The sequence below is a fragment of the Zalophus californianus genome, chromosome 11, assembly GCF_009762305.2.
Source record: "Zalophus californianus isolate mZalCal1 chromosome 11, mZalCal1.pri.v2, whole genome shotgun sequence".
Taxonomy (NCBI): Eukaryota; Metazoa; Chordata; class Mammalia; order Carnivora; family Otariidae; genus Zalophus; species Zalophus californianus.
In genome coordinates, this window is record NC_045605.1 from 29,607,085 (window position 1) to 29,623,277 (window position 16,193).

Below are 16,193 nucleotides of genomic sequence, written 5' to 3' on the forward strand. Positions count from 1 at the left end.
ATCTCAGGGGCCAACCCCGCCTTAAGACAGCACGTGCAGAGGATAATTTCAAGTGCCTTACGATGATCTGCATCAACAGAAGAAGCTAGAATGGACTGAATCAGAAGGAATGCTCGCTTCTCCACTCTGGCTGGACAAAGCTGGGCTATATCTCCTAAGGTAAAAATGTACTTCACCTGCAAAAAGAATTGGTTTTGCAGTAAAAATAAGGCAAAAGAAAAATTAACTCTAGCTAAAGACATGTATTTTTTTTTGTGCCCCAAATTAAAAGAACTATTTTTTTTTCCATAAAAACACATGGCCACCGTAAAAATTCAGTCACTACATGGTAAAATTCACCCAACCTTTTTTGTCACTAGATATAATAAATATGTCTAATGACTATATAAGTATGTTAAAAACTACTGATGTCATCATAATTTACTTCACTATTAGTGAACATTCACACTGCTTCTAATCCTTTGCTATTGTTTGCATTCCTTCTGAAGAACATCTTTGTACCTTTAAACACTGTTTTACTTCCTTAGAAGTAATCCAGGGTTAAAGGGCATAAAACTGTTTTACATTTTAAAACATATTTCCAAACTGTCTTCCTGACTGGTTTACTATTTAGAGTCCTATCAAAAACTCATACCTACTGTCTTCCTCAGAGCTGCCACTACTACTGGGTGTTTACGAAGAACATTCAACTTGAGAGTTAATAACACTGTTTTTTCTTTATCCTAAAAATGCAAGGGTAAGGCTAAATAGTAAAATGTAAAAGGCTTATTTTATTTTATTTTTGTAAAGATTTCCTTAATTTATTTTATTTTTTAAAAAAGATTTTATTTATTTGAGAGAGAGTGAGAGAGAGAGTACAAGCAGGGAGAATGGCAGGCAGAGGGAGAAGCAGGCTCCCTGCTGAGCAGGGAGCCCAACATGGGACTCGATCCTAAGACCCTGGGATCAGGACCTGAGCTGAAGGCAGATGCCTAACTGACTGAGCCACCCAGGTGCCCTACTTACTTATTTTAGAGAGAGAGAGAGTGTGTCTGTGCAAGTGGGGGGAGGGGCAGAGGGAGAGAGAGAATCTTAAGCAGGCTCCATGCCCAGCGCACAGCCCAATGTGGGGCTTGATCTCATGACCCTGAGATCATGACCTGAGCCAAAATCAAGAGTATGTATATTTAAAAAATCCTGAACATATATATCTTAGTGATTAAAGGAATATTTAAATTCTACTTAGAGTGAAGTAAACAATAGTTATATTGTATATATTATAATGTATATATTATAATATATATGTATCCTTATATATTTTGACTATCAGGAAGCTTCTGGTGACATATTTAATAGTTGAAAAAAAATTTTAGAGGGAAAAACTCACTGGTCATAATAAGCATTTTTCTTAGTTTGGGTAGTGACTGCTCAGACAAATTAGAGGCATGAGACCCTCTAGAAACCCTGGGGCAGGGCCATCTTAACACATCACAGCCCTCTGAACTGAAATGTCTGGATTCCTACTGGTAATATTTTTATTACTAAAGTGTGCATATTAATGCCTCAGCACAAATGATCTCTTCTCACATATCTAAACATGGTCCTTGGTCTCCAGGTACAAATGTGAGGTGGCAAAGCAGGAAGAGCACAGAGGAGAGGTACTCTACTAATTTTCATACAGATGAGGAAAATGGCCAATTCTGGTGAAATGATGGCCTCTACAGAAGGGCATTAAAAAGTTTTCTTTACTGACTGTCAGATGTTGGAGTCAGAATTACTACAGCATGTTTTGTTGATGGTCAACCTCAAATCAGAAAACTGGCTCCACATTTACTGGCCCACAGGAATCAATTGCACCAACACAATTTCTAAAGCAGGGTGCCAAGTCATATAGTCTTGCTGCTCCAAGGTTATTTGTATTTTCAATTTTCAAATATTTCACTGTATTTTAGCCATGGCTTCAGAACTGCTCAGCGCTATTCCCCAGTTCTACAGTCTGGTATTTAAACAGCTTTAGCGGACACATTATACTTTAAAAACACATCAAACAAACAAGCCAAAAGAACAAAGAGCATACTGCCCTTATTACTTTCTCACCTTATTATTTCACAACACAGACTGTGTTTTCCCTACTGGATCAGGTACCTCACAGGCTCTAACTGGATGAAGCATATCCCATCAAGTTTTTCCCCCAGATAATAAGTACACGAGAGAAAAATGAATAGGCCTTGACCAACACAAAAATTCTTCTAAAAAAAAGTAAGCTCTAGGCTAGGAAAATCCTTTTCTTGCTAATAGCATTAGAAATGCACATTAGAAAGTCATCTTTAGAAAACCTCAAACGGTGTAAAGGAACGGAATGTTCGAGAAGAGTAATTACTTACAAACAGGTCTTCATCCATATTCCCAGGTCCACTTTGCTTCAGAACTATATTGGAGAGGGACTGCACACAGGTGGAGAGGACATCCCCACACACCTGCTTCAGTAATTCCTGTGGCAAGTCAAAGGTAATCTCTGAAGGATTCCATACATCTATGAGACTGTCCATGAAACAATTTTCTCAGAAGAAAATCTATGGTCTTCAAAGGCATAACCATAAGCCATGAGAAGTCCTAGCCAACATGCTTTCGAATCTTTGCTCTTTCAGCAATCTGGCTAGAAGAACTAAGCAGAATTCACAAAGAACAGTATATATATACAGCACACACACACACACACACACACACACACCTTTCTCCATGTGCCCTTTAAGAGCAAAAAGCAAATATCTGGGAAGATCCAGTGCCCTGATAAAAGATCTATAATAATGGATTATAGATTATAGATCCCCTCCATTAATAGAGAAAAACACTACGGTTCTTCTAGCATATGTAGATGGTGAATTAACTACTATAGTAAATAGTATACTTTAAAAAGACAGAAAAAAAAGAACAGTTATCATTTTGAAATGTATTCATTAAAGACAAGTTTTCAGTCCTTGTTAGTTAAAATAACGTCAAGTGGTCGCCATCTCTAGTATATCACCTCCATGGCAGCTGAGAGAGCTCAGTCACATTCTACAGCTCTGACTACATTGTCTCTAGGAGGCCAGTCCAAAACACCCAGGTTGAGCTAAGTGGCTCCACTCCAAGACTTCCATGTTATGTTATGCACATTTCTATTTGAGGAATGATTATATTATTTTTTTTAAAGATTTTATTTATTTATTTGAGAGAGAGCAAGTGGGGTGGGAGCGGGGAGACGGAGGAAGAGAGGGAGCAGGAGAGGGAGGAGCAGACTCTGCGCTGAGCGCAGAGCCCGACTTGGGGCTCAATCTCACAACCCTGAGATTGTGACCTGAGCCGAAATCAAAAGTTGGGCCGCTCAACCGAATGAGCCACCCAGGAGCCCCAGGAATGATTATATTATGTTGAAATCACCTGTTTCCATGTGCATCTGCCCTATTATGCTGTGGGTGCCTTAGGAAGGGACTGTTTTAACCACCACCCCAGGGCCCAGCAGCACTACCACAAAATGGTGCTCAATGTTTACCACACTGGGCCAAACTATCACTTGATCCAAATGTTTTTAGTTTGACTTGGCCTAAAATGTTTCAAAATGATTGTCTTTATTACTTTTTATAGAATTATTGTACTTATTTTAATAGATTGCACAGCCTGGGCTGTGATGCTGTCCAGAACTTCTGAAATCTGTATGCTCTATCCTGGCAAGAAGACAAAGGTTAACTTGTGTGAGACCTCAAGCCTAGAACTGGGCTGGGTAGTTGGACTAGAGCTTTTGGAATCACAGAATCTGGGAGAGAACTGTCGCGGCCATCTAATCCTGGGAATCTCTTCATACAGAGACTCATGTCAAGTTGTCCAGCTTCTCTGTGAACACCTCCAGTGATTTAGGATGTGTTTTGAGGCAAGTCCCTCCATTTCAGGCAGACCTCGGTATGTTTTTTCTTTAGTTGGTTAATGTTTGTCTCCTCACGATTTCCACTCATTGGTCTGTGATGCCAAATAAATCTAATTCTTCTTTCATTTTAAGGTCCTTCATATAGTTGAACTTAGCTAGGCAGCCTATCCCACATAATTCTTCCCTTCACCAGCTTAACACCCAGGTCCTTCAGCTGTTCCTTATACAACCTGCTTTGTAACTGCCTCACCAAATTGCTCTCCCACTGACAGATTCAATTTTATCAACATTTCTCTAAGGAGTTGCCGCTGAAATTAAATTAGAACATGCCAACTTAGATTTCACCAGTACAAAGAGGAGAACCATCACCACTCTTATTGTAGTCACTATTTCTATTAATACAGTCCAAGATCTCACAGACTGTTTCCAGTGATAGCCACAAAACACTATTAACTGGTGCCAGGCTTATAGATAGCAACAATGCCCCCAAACCCATGTCTTTTCATATACAATGCTGTTGAGCTAGATCCTGATCATCTATTCTTTGGGCAATTTGTTTTTCTCAGTAAAATATAGAATGTTCATTTACAGAGAAAAGGAAAAGAGAAGCATGTTTAGGGGAAACAACCAGGTCATACGAATTTAAAATACCCTAAGATGCTGGAAAATCTCAGGACCTCAGTCCATTGTCTATCACCAAGGGAAGTGGTATTGGCAAAGCTACAACCCTGGCCTTTTTTCACATGTGGTAGTAATCTCTTTTAGTTCTCAGTTTTTAAATGTGAAGATAACTCTGTCTTCCTCACAGGCTCTAACAGTGATGTAACTTACTGTGCTAACAACTGTGGGCCATTAGTGAGCAGCCAGTGGCTTCTTAAGGCCCCAACGCCACCAGTATTATAGATCACTCTTCCTCCAGCCAGTGCTAGTGAGAAAAAAAAAAGATTGGGAAGGCAGAGGCCTTAGTTCCAGGCATGGCTCTGCCATTAATCAGCTGTGTGCCACCAAGAAGACACACTGGATTACAGTTTCATAATCTGCCATATACATTTCTGCCTGCTTTTTCCTACATCATTCTTTCTTCGTGAACAGCTTTTGTTTTGTTTTGACCTGTTTTCTGCTATTCAAATATGCTCCCTACTTAGGTAATGTACCTTATTTAGAAGTTTTTCTTGGATCAAGAGATAAATGGCTAGAAAAAAACAAAGAAAGCAAGTATCCCTTTCACCAGATGAGCCAAAAGGTACATGCCAGGAAAACACCAGATACCATTTACAATGGGAAGAGCTGGGTATTTTTAGTTAAGTACATTTCAACCTGTTTTCAGTTCTAAACAAAAAAAGTTGTAATATACTTTCCTATTATTATGTTACTACAAATAGAAGATGTCACATAGCACATACCCTCCCCAATGTCTATCACCCAGCCACCCCATGCCTCCCACCCCCCACCACTCCAGCAACCCTCAGTTTGTTTCAAGGAAGGACTTTCTTTAAGGAACTTATAAAAAGGAAGCACAGGAATGTAGCTGAATGAAGCAAAAATATTTTTATTCTGGGAAATTTAAAAATATTCCAGCAGTTATTTAAATTAACTTTTGACTTCTAGAATCATTAATAACTCGTCTTAAAATTTTTCGTTATGATTAGCATTGTCTAGGAGTATATTTCATGATAAAAACAGAATACATGGCAATAAAGTAACTTATTAGAGAAACTGATATGGCTATCTTTTAGGGAGTCAAAGTAATGGCTCTGTCTCAGGCAAAACCCTGGCTTGGATTTGTGTGTATGTTCTACAGAAAATATGAGCTGTAGGTTCTGGCCAACTTTGGGGACATGACATAGGAAGAGGCATTAGAATAATATAGCCTTCTAGTAACAGGACAGGTATTTTCCAGGAGTATAACCTCTCAAATGATCAGAAATCATCTCCTAGAAGACACTTGTACCTAGAACCAAGGTGGTGACTTCCTGAGGGAACCCTGTGTCATTAGTAGCCAAGATCCTCTCAGGGAATGTCAACTGCTTGTCACATAAGTATTGTAGTATCAGCTGCTGGAGACTACCCATTCTTGTAGGTTCTCCACAGAGAATACTCTTCAAACTTCAAAACAGAGTAATATGTATAAGTACAAACAAACGACAAACATATCCAGGAGAGTTTGTAGCCTACCTGTTCTTCCACAGGTGTCTCTGCAGATGCTCTACAGAGTCTTTGCAAAGTATCAACAGCTGAGCTGATCAACTCTAGAGACCACTGGAATCCATTCAGCTTACACTTGACCACATCTAAAAAGAGAGTCAAAAACCCTCCAAATTTAACTGCTTAAAATATATATAAAGTGAGAAGCAAAGCCTTTCCAAGAGTCTCCAAAAGACACTCACCAGTCACCTTGTCCCGGGTGCTCTTAGGAAGATGCTTTGCAATATGCCCAATAACACACAGAATATGTCCTAAGGTGTTTGAATTGGGATTCTGTTGACTAGGAAAAGGACATAAGGAATATCAATATAGAGCCAAAATAAACTCTGCTGCCAACCAATAGTCTCTGGATTGTTAATACTGGAGGAATGTAGGGTAGCACGGTTTAGGAGTCAAGTTGTAGGAGCATTAAGGCACTTAAATTACTGGGACAAAGGGTAAACTGAAAGCTTAAAAATTAGTTTTATCTTTCATGTTTGTTTTTATACCAGAATTTAAAGACAAGATCTATGTATATGAATAGCTATGAAATAGCCCACTTCCTTAAGACATGAGCTTTGTTTCCAAGAATCTTCAGTGTCTGTCAGCAACTACATTATAAGCATGCAAACCTGCTGATTTTCTCCCAGGACTCTATTATTTTGGTGTAGTCCAGCTTGGGGGATGAGCAAGCAATCTTGGAGAGCAGCATCCAGGCTGGTGCAGAATGTTCTGTGCCAGTGTAGGATATCACATTGTTTATAAAACTGGATGAGAATTTCTCTTTCTTGGACCAGATATGAAAGGCCTTATTTAAATAGCGGCTAGAAAAAAAGATGGGAAACATCTTTTGTAAATATACAAAACTGTTCAGAGCAGCCCTCAGTGAAAGGTTACCACCTTCTGTTGCTCCAGGACTCCTCTGGCACATCAAACGTCTATGCAGAAGTTCCTGGCTAGTGACATATTTGATACCAAACTAGCTATTTTTAAAATTTTTATTATACAGAATAAAATATATTTATTTCTCCCCTTATAAAGAATTTATTTTTAAAGTAAAGAATAAAATTTCATAATTCATTTGAGACCCTTCTTATCCTCATTCCCTCCAATTTTGCTATATAAACATAAGGGATGAGTTACCAGTAACAAATACATCCAGAGATTAGAGGGTTTTAGTGACAAAAAGCATAGACATTGCTGTTTTTTCAATAGAAGGACTGGAGACAAATGACATCCTAGCATTTAAATACGGTGATATTAAACAAGCTAAACTTTGCTATGACCTGCCAATACCACTCAGAAATCCATATTTCAAACCCTTTAAAAATAAAACAAAAAAATGCTTCTGGCATATTAAGTGCTGGTGTTATGTTATTGTTTTATATCATTTCTTATTTGACTTCTCATAGCACTGAACGAGATCACATGACTGATGAAACAAATGCAGTTACATATCTAAGCAAAGAGAAAAATACACTTCTTCCCACAATTAATTCTTCCTAAACTGCTAGGAACATACACACACACTCACACACACTCATATACAAGACTATTTCATTAAGTGAAAATAAAAGAAAGGAATTCTCAAAGCGTGCAGAAAACAACTGTAACAAAATAAACACATCTACACATAATAACCACATCCACATAAATTAAGTTTTACATATTAGCTCCTGATTAAAAATCTATCTATAAACATCTAGAATTTTACTGCAGGTAACTCATAACATAATTTATATCTAATTACGGCCCAAAAACAACATACATGCAATCAGCAAATATTTTAAAATTTATTAAGAAGAATCACACAAAATATTAAGTAATGTTTACTCTAAGAAATGAACAGAATGGGAAAAAAATCCTCTGAACTTCCAGTTTTGAAATCTCAAATTTGCCTCTTCTGACAACTCATACCCCTCCACATCAGCTGTATAGTTCCCAAAAAGCCTCCCTCAATTAGCTTACCCCTCAGCCCCACTGTTGATCACAAGCCACACCCTATCAAGTCAGAATGTTTTTAACAGATACTAACCTGGTTCTTTTGTACGGCACCACTGACGGCTAGCCTAGTATCCTAGTGTCCAAACCAATGGACCATGTTCAGTCCCCATTTTCCATAACCTCTGCCAGACGTTACTGACCACTCTCTCTGCCCTCGTACTCTGGTCTGTGGTCTACTTGGTGGATCGCTTTTATCTTCCCTTCACTAATTCCTTTTCTTCAAAACACTCTAATGGCTGATTTTGAAAAGTTCTATTCTTAGTCCTCTTCTCTTATCTACAACAGAACCCTAGATGATCTCATTCATTACCAAAATGAATTACCACTTAGACATGAGAAAGCATCGCAAGCACACGTTTTTTTTTTTAAATTTAAATTCAAGTTAGTTAACATAGAGTATAGTATTGGTTTCAGGAGTAAAATTTAGTGATTCATCACTCACATACAATACCCAGTGCTCATCCCAACAAGTGTCCTTCTTAATGCCCATCACCCCACCTACCTCCCCACCAACAACCCTCAGTTTGTTCTCTATATTTCAGAGTCTCTTATAGATTGCCTCCCTCTCTGTTTTCATCTTATTTTATTTTCCCTTCCCTTCCCCTGTTCATGTTTTGTTTCTTAAGTTCCACATGAGTGAAATCATATTATTTGTCTTTCTCTGATTTACTTCGCTTAGCATAATACACTCTAAGTTCCATCCACATTGTTGCAAATGGCAAGATTTCATTCTTTTTGATCACTGAGTAATATTCCATTATATGCGCGCACGTGCACACACGCACGCACACACACACACACACACACACTTTATCCATTCATCAGTTGATGGACATTTGGGCTCTTTCCATAATTTGGCTATGGTTGATAGTGCTATAAACACTGTGGTGCATGTGCCCCTTCAAATCAGTATTTTTGTATCCTCTGGATAAATACCTCGTAGTGCAATTGCTGGATCATAGGGTAGTTCTATTTTTAACTTCTTGAGGAATCTCCATACTGTTTTCCTTAGTGGCTGTACCAGCTCGCATTCCCACCAACACTGCAAAAGGGTTCCCCTTTCTCTGCATCCTCGCCAACATCTGTTGTTTCCTGACTTGTTAATTTTACCCATTCTGACAGGTGTGAGGTGGTATCTCACTGTGGTTTTGATTTGTATTTCCCTGATGATGAGTGATGTTGAGAGCATCTTTCAATGTGTCTGTCAGCCATCTGGATGTCTCCTTTGGAAAAGTGTCTATTCATGTCTTTTGCCCATTTTTTAACTGGATTATTTGTTTTTTGGGTGTTGGGTTTGATAAGTTGTTTAAAGATTTTGGATACTAACCCTTTACATGATGTGTCATTTGCAAATATCTTCTCCCATTCCATAGGCTTTTAGTTTTGTCGATTGTTTCCTTTGCTGTGCAGACATTTAAATTGGACTTCCATCTCCTGCCTTCCCTCTGTTCAGAAATCTGCCCTGCCTCTGCTTTCCATATCTCCAGTGAATGGAAATCCCATTTACCAGTTATTTTGGATAGAATCATGGAGACTTCAGTCCTCTAAGCCTTTGCATTGTTATTTTCTGTCTGGAAACTCTCACTATTATGGCTGCCTGGTTAATTTCTACTTATTCCACCTCTGGGAATAATTCAGCTCTTGCCACCATCAAAAGGAAGCCAACCTAAGCTAAAAAAGAAAAAAGTAAAAAAAAAAAATCACCAATGCCCTCACCACTATGCCCTCCCTCTTTGCTCCTAAAACTCACTTTTTACTAAAATTGTGAATTTATTTTGTCTCTTTCCACCAGACTGTGAGAAGTTTGAGTAGAGGAAGTGTACTGATTCCTTTCAACCCTCAAATCAAAACTTTACCAATTCTGTACTTCCACTTGTTAAATATCTTTAAATATACTTCATTCTCTTCATTTCTACTGCCTTCTCCTCGATGCAAGTCCTCCTCATCTTTAACTTAAATCATTTCAGTGCTGGCGTGTTTTCTTAGATTCTAGTTGTCTCCTGGTCACCGAGCACAAGTCCCTTTGCTACACTTCCTGTGAAACTGAAAGTGGACCTGAGAAGCCAGCAAGGGGGAGCTCTCACGCCTACCACTGATCATCAATTGCAGACCCAACAGAAAGGGTTGACTTGTATTCCCAAGAGGAACAAGCTGACTTTACTACTCCAGCCAAGAGGAAGGATTCGTCCTAGCCTGGTGACAGCCAGCCAATGGAGAAACCATCACCACCTTGAACTCTCACTTTCTTTCAATGGGCTTTCCTTCAAAGCAGCCCTTCCCACGTCTCCCTTTTCTCTAAAAACTAACAGTTCCTCTCCTTTGATCTCCAGACTTGCCTGTGGTTTGTCATAGCTCTGCTATTAACATTTTGCTGGTAAAATAACTGGGCGTTTTATTTTCAAGGTTAATACTTCCTAAAATATAAAATCCTCTATTACCCATCCACTTTAAATTCATCAGCAGCCTCCCCCTCCCATTCTGTTTTCAACCTAAAGTCAAACTCCTTGGTATGCTATGTAACAACTCTGCAGTATGTGGACCCTGCTTAACATCTCATTTCATTTTATGTGCACTCCAACAAGCACCGTTTCCCCACCCACAGTGAAATCCTATGGCTCCTAACAGGACACAATGCTTATGCCTCCATGGCTTTGCATTGGCTATTTGTTTCCCATGGACATGCACTTTTGCCTCCTTATTAACTTTCAAGATTCAAATTCAAAAGTCATCTGTTCTGTGAAGTCTCTCTCTTCCTGAACACTTCCTGATGTTCTAGCTACTTTCTGTTTATTAAAGAACATACCACAAGATTTTGTTTACAAATGTTTATAGAACTCTATTCCACCAGCTACTTTTCTTAATAATCCTTTTTGAAAACCTGATTCCCAAGCTCAGTAGTTCTCATACTTTTTCATCTCTGGGCACTTTTGAACTCAAAAAATTATGCACCACCTTGAAGAGCTTTGGTTTATGTGGGCTATATCCTGCTGTGCAGAAATTAAAACTGAAAAATTTAAGAATATTTATCTATTAGTTAATTTAAAAATAACAATAAGCCAATTTTATGTTAACATAAATGCATTGTTTTACAAAAAAATCACAATCTTTCTCAAAACAAAATAAACTTGGTGAGAACACTGTCATTGCTTTTACTTTCTGTAAATCTCTGTATGGTCTGGCTTAAACAAAAGACAGGCAGATTATTATAGCTGCCTCTGCATTCAATTTGCTTCAATATTATCATATGGTTCCAGAAAACTCTATTGTACTGTGAAAGAATAAAAGTGAAAAATGGCATATAACATCTTAATATTATGATCAAAACAGTCTGAGCTCATGAATCCTTCACACTTTGAGGACTGCTGCCCTAGCTCATTTTCCATAACAGCTATTCCAAAACTTTTTTACACTTAAGACCCTAATTCTATACTCTCCTTCCTAACTTTGAGCAAATACATTTTTTTTCTTGTCGTAAAATATACATAATAAAATTTATCATTTTAACGATTTCTAGGTGTACAATTCAGTGGGGTCACACTGTTATGCAATCATCCATCCCCAGGACTTTGTTATCACCCCACATGAAACGTTGTACCCATTTAACAGTAACTCCCCATTGCCTTCTCCACAGCCCCCACTAAGCACCATTTTACTGGTGATCTGTCAGAGCCACAGAACGGCGTTTTACAATACAAAATCTAGTATGTTTCTATTGTATGATAATTCCTCCATAACTACATATCAACGAGTAGGGAAGTGTTTCTTACATGATTAAAAAAAAAAGAAAAGTCAGTCAAGGTAGTGTAAACACAAGCTAATTGTAAGATTACTGCAGTATAGATTAAAACTTACTAATACAACATGTGCTAACCCCTCACTACAGTGTTCACTGTACAGTGTATGCTCAGTAAATGTTATCAAATGGTAAAAATATACTGCAGTAGTATCAAGCCAACCAATCCAATAAGATCTCAGGAAAAGTTTAATTTGAAAGAACTAGGAAGTCATCTTCCATAAAAACGAGTATGTGGAAAATTACTACTAATATGTCTATCAGTGCTTTCTACTACATATTAAGACATTAATTTAAACACTCGGAGAAAAGCAAAGGAGGTAATCAAAGACTTCACAAAAAATTGTCACCACAAAAATGCTAAGCGATTTGAATTGGGTCAAGAAAAAAAAGACCAAAAATTGAATCTTCATATACGTTAAGTAATTTGGAAAGCTAATTTTCCAAGACCAATACAGAAATTTTAATAAAAAAACTTTTATGGCTTTCTATATGGAAAAGAAGTCACACAATTAACATACCTTAGTTCCTGGTTTTCTGTACTAAGGAGAGTAAGAAGTGCCCAAGCCAGTACCTGGCTATTGTCTCCAGTGTGGAATTTATTGTAATGCTTAATGTTCTGTAACAGGAGCTGGTCAAGGCATTCCAGAGCCTTTTCCTGCACTGTGCTCTCACAGTCCATCACAGCTGGGATGATCCCTGTCAGCCAGGCTTTCTGTATCTGGACACATCCAGGTTGGGCCTTAGGAATTAAACATCATTAAGTCATAAAGAAGTCTGACACTACCAGAAGTCTAAATACAAATCAGTGAGGCCGTGGTCAATATTTTGAGACAGGTTAAAAATAGTCACACACACACACACACACAAGTACAAATAAACCAACAAAGTGAAAAAACAAATCAACATTTGAAATATATGTTAAAACAAAGTTCAATCTCCAATTACTGTATATCAGTGCATACTGAAATTTGAAATTTAGGAAGTCATTACTGTATTAGTAGTAGTAAATCAGCACTTTTTAGTAATTCAAGATGAAGAGCAAAAGACAAATATTTATCCCAAGGAGCAATTAGAATAGATGTTGACAGAGGAAGTCAAAGTATGCATTACTTACTGTTTTCTATCATGAAGTAAAGAAATAAACATGCTTTTAAAATTCTTCAAAAGCTAATTATTTGGCAGAAGTAAATTAAATATCAGATTAGTGGATCTGTTCTTTTGGCAGTATCACCTACTAGGTCTTATTGTGCAAAAATTAATCTAGGCCTCTGACCTAACCAAATTCATTTTAAAATTCATATTTCTATGTGAGATTTAAGCTGAAGTCAAGAAAAGGCTAATCATTAGCATACTCTAGCATTAGTTCATAATTAATTATAATATGAGACATAATCTATCATATGTAATTGAAAGATACCTCTTCTCTTACACTATTTAGTCCTACAGTAGACTTGGTAGAATTTCCAATAGGCAACTTAATTTTTAGCAAGAGGTGATTATTTACACTGAATTATTTTTAATGTAAAAATGTACTGTTTCTCACCATAAGAAGTTCAGTAAGAGACTGTAAGGCCTGCTTTCGGACAGATACTGCAGGGTCCCGACACTGGTCCTGCAGAAGTGATAGCTCTTCTTTCATACCTGAGATGTCGCAGTGTTTCAAAATACTCACTAATACCTAGAAGGAACATATGTAACACGAATTGATGACTTACTCATAGCAAAAGGACACACTGTAGACAAAAAGAAGACTTAAGTCTGTGGTTCTTAACACTTTTGAGGTCACTGATCCATCCCTCCACCTGGTAACATCCCACCTTTTCAGAATCTAATGAATGCTAAGGCCTCTCTCTGGAGAAAATTTGACATACGTTTTACATAAACAAGTATTTACAAACAAATTCAGGGGTTACATGAATCAAAATGGATATCAAAATCCATCCATGGTCCCCAGATTAAGAATCCCTAATCTAAAAAATGTTAAGGATATAAATATGTGATTCTTAAAAAGTCAACAACCCAGAGGAAATTTAAAAACAGACAAACCTTTAGTTCATCTCTGTAATTTATATATACAACAGGATCAAAGTGAACAAATGTTAAGTGAAAAAGAAATTAAATAATGATTATAGCTGGGGTTTTTACAAAATATTTCCAAGTTTTTAGTGCTAAAAAGAGCACATTCAAGGATATCTAGAAAAAACTCACACCTGCAGTGCAGACTTCCTAACGTTGGTCTTCTCATCCCTGATTCTCTTTTTCAGCATTGCCATGACACATCTCACTGTTGAGGAAATGTCAAAGAATCATTATGGTCTGAGAAAAACTGTATTTAGAGTATCTAACATCTCACCACACAGTACTGAGAAAATACTCTAAAAAACTTGACTAGCTTCTTTTAAATCCCAAGAAATTCAAGTATGAAATAATGTAGAAAAAGAAAAAAAGTCAAATAATTAGCTAGTCACAATAATGCAAAAGGCAAAATAGTATAATTTTAAAAGGGCATAAATTCTTGAATATTAAAAATTCAGTTTTTAATCCTGGCTCCTATGTCTAAAATTCTGAATGAATTATTTAGCTTTTCCATTTTGTTTAGCTACAAAAAAGGAATATCTAAATCACAATTTTTTTAAAAGACTAAATAACATATATAGCCGATTTAAAACTTTTTGATCACAGGCCCCTTTACACTATTAAAACTCTCTGAAGACTCCTAAGAGCTTTTTTGGTAAAAATCTCTAGTAAAAAGATTTAATAATTCATTTCAAAATAGGAAAATGTGTCACTATAAATGGACATTTTTAAATGAAAACTAATTATATTTCCCCCAAAAAGTATTTAGTAACAAGAATGGCATTGTTTTATATCTTTGCAAACTCTTTAAGGTCTGGCTAAATAAAAAACAGTGGAGTCTCATCTCTGCTTCAAAATCAGAATGCTCTAGAGTGCAGAGTCTTGATATATTATGAAAACAACATTAACTTCAAGGACCTGCTGAAGGAGGCTAAGGGATCCCCAACTACACTCTGAGAGCTGCTGATGTATAAGGAAATACATTACGAAATGAAATAGAGAATGGAAAACAATAGAAAAAAAATCAATGAAATCAAAAGTAAGTTCCTTGAAAAAGATAAACAAAATTAAACTTTTAACTAGAAAAAAAGAAAGAAGATTTAAATTCTTAAAATCAGGAGAAAAGGAGGGAGCATTACTACTGCCATTACAGAAATAAAAAGAATTTGCAAAGAAATACTATGAACGATTTTGTTACATTCAGTAATCTGGATGAAATGGAAAAATTTCTACAAAGATAAAAACTATGGAAACAGACTCAGAAGAAACAGTCTGAATATATCTATAACAAGTAATCAAAAACCTTCCTACAAAAAAACCCCCAAAAAACAAACAAAAAAACCCCTCAAAACAAAACAAACACCTTCCCACATGTGCACAGAACCCCAGGACCAGAGGGCTTTACTGGAGAATTCCGTGAAAGGTTTAAACAAAAATGAACACCAATTCTTCATTAACTCTTAAAAAAACAGAAGAAAACACTTCCTACTACATTCTGTTAAGCAGTACCCTGAGAGCAAAACCAGATAATAAAAACATCTCAAAAACTGAAAACAACAGACCAAAATCCCTTGTGAATACATACATAAAATCTTCAACAAAATATCAGCAAATCAGATCTAGCAAGCTACAAAATGGATTATATACCATGCTTGGGATTTACCCCAGGAATTAAATGTAATCAATCAATGTAACTAATACACCTTAGCAATATAATAAAGGACAAAGACCACATGATTGTCTCCACAGATGAGGAAAATGCATTTACAAAATCCAAAATCCTTTCATAATAAAAACACTCAACAAACTCAGAAGAGAAGAAAACTTCATTACACTGATAAAAGTCATCCTGAAAAAGCTCACAGCTAACATCACACTCAATGGTGAAAGACTGAAAACTAAGTACAGAAGAAAGACAAGGATGTCTGCTCTCCCCATTTCTTTTCAACACCGTACTAGAGAGGTTCTCGCCAGGGAAAGTTAGGCAAGGAAAAGGCAGAAAAGGCATCCAGATGGAAAAGAAAGAAATAAAACTCTCTGCTCACAGACGGCATGAGCTTACAGATAGAAAATCCTAAGGCATCCATACACACACACACACACACACACACACAATTAGAACTAGTAAAATTAAACAAGGTTGCAGGACACAATGTCAAACCATCAAATATCAGTTGTAAAAACCAGCAATGGACAATTAGAAAATAAAACTAAGAAACTACTGGAATTTATTATAGCATCAAAAAAAATAAA

General features: G+C 36.9%; 1 protein-coding gene across 3 annotated transcripts in view; it reads right to left on the reverse strand.

Annotated features, from left to right (window-relative positions):
• The window catches only part of NCAPD3 (non-SMC condensin II complex subunit D3), a 69,200-nt gene that overhangs the window by 22,298 nt on the left and 30,709 nt on the right, over positions 1-16,193 (reverse strand). For all 3 annotated transcript variants that reach the window (XR_003517437.1, XM_027579423.2, XM_027579422.2), the window contains exons 15-22: positions 14,075-14,148; positions 13,408-13,542; positions 12,383-12,603; positions 6,697-6,888; positions 6,268-6,365; positions 6,056-6,171; positions 2,364-2,471; positions 62-176 (exon numbers count right to left, since the gene is read on the reverse strand). Coding sequence is in view for 2 of the 3 variants with exons in the window: in XM_027579423.2 (XP_027435224.1) it covers positions 62-176; positions 2,364-2,471; positions 6,056-6,171; positions 6,268-6,365; positions 6,697-6,888; positions 12,383-12,603; positions 13,408-13,542; positions 14,075-14,148 (1,059 nt within the window). In the remaining variant the exon portion in view is untranslated. The remainder of the gene's footprint in view (positions 1-61; positions 177-2,363; positions 2,472-6,055; positions 6,172-6,267; positions 6,366-6,696; positions 6,889-12,382; positions 12,604-13,407; positions 13,543-14,074; positions 14,149-16,193) is intronic.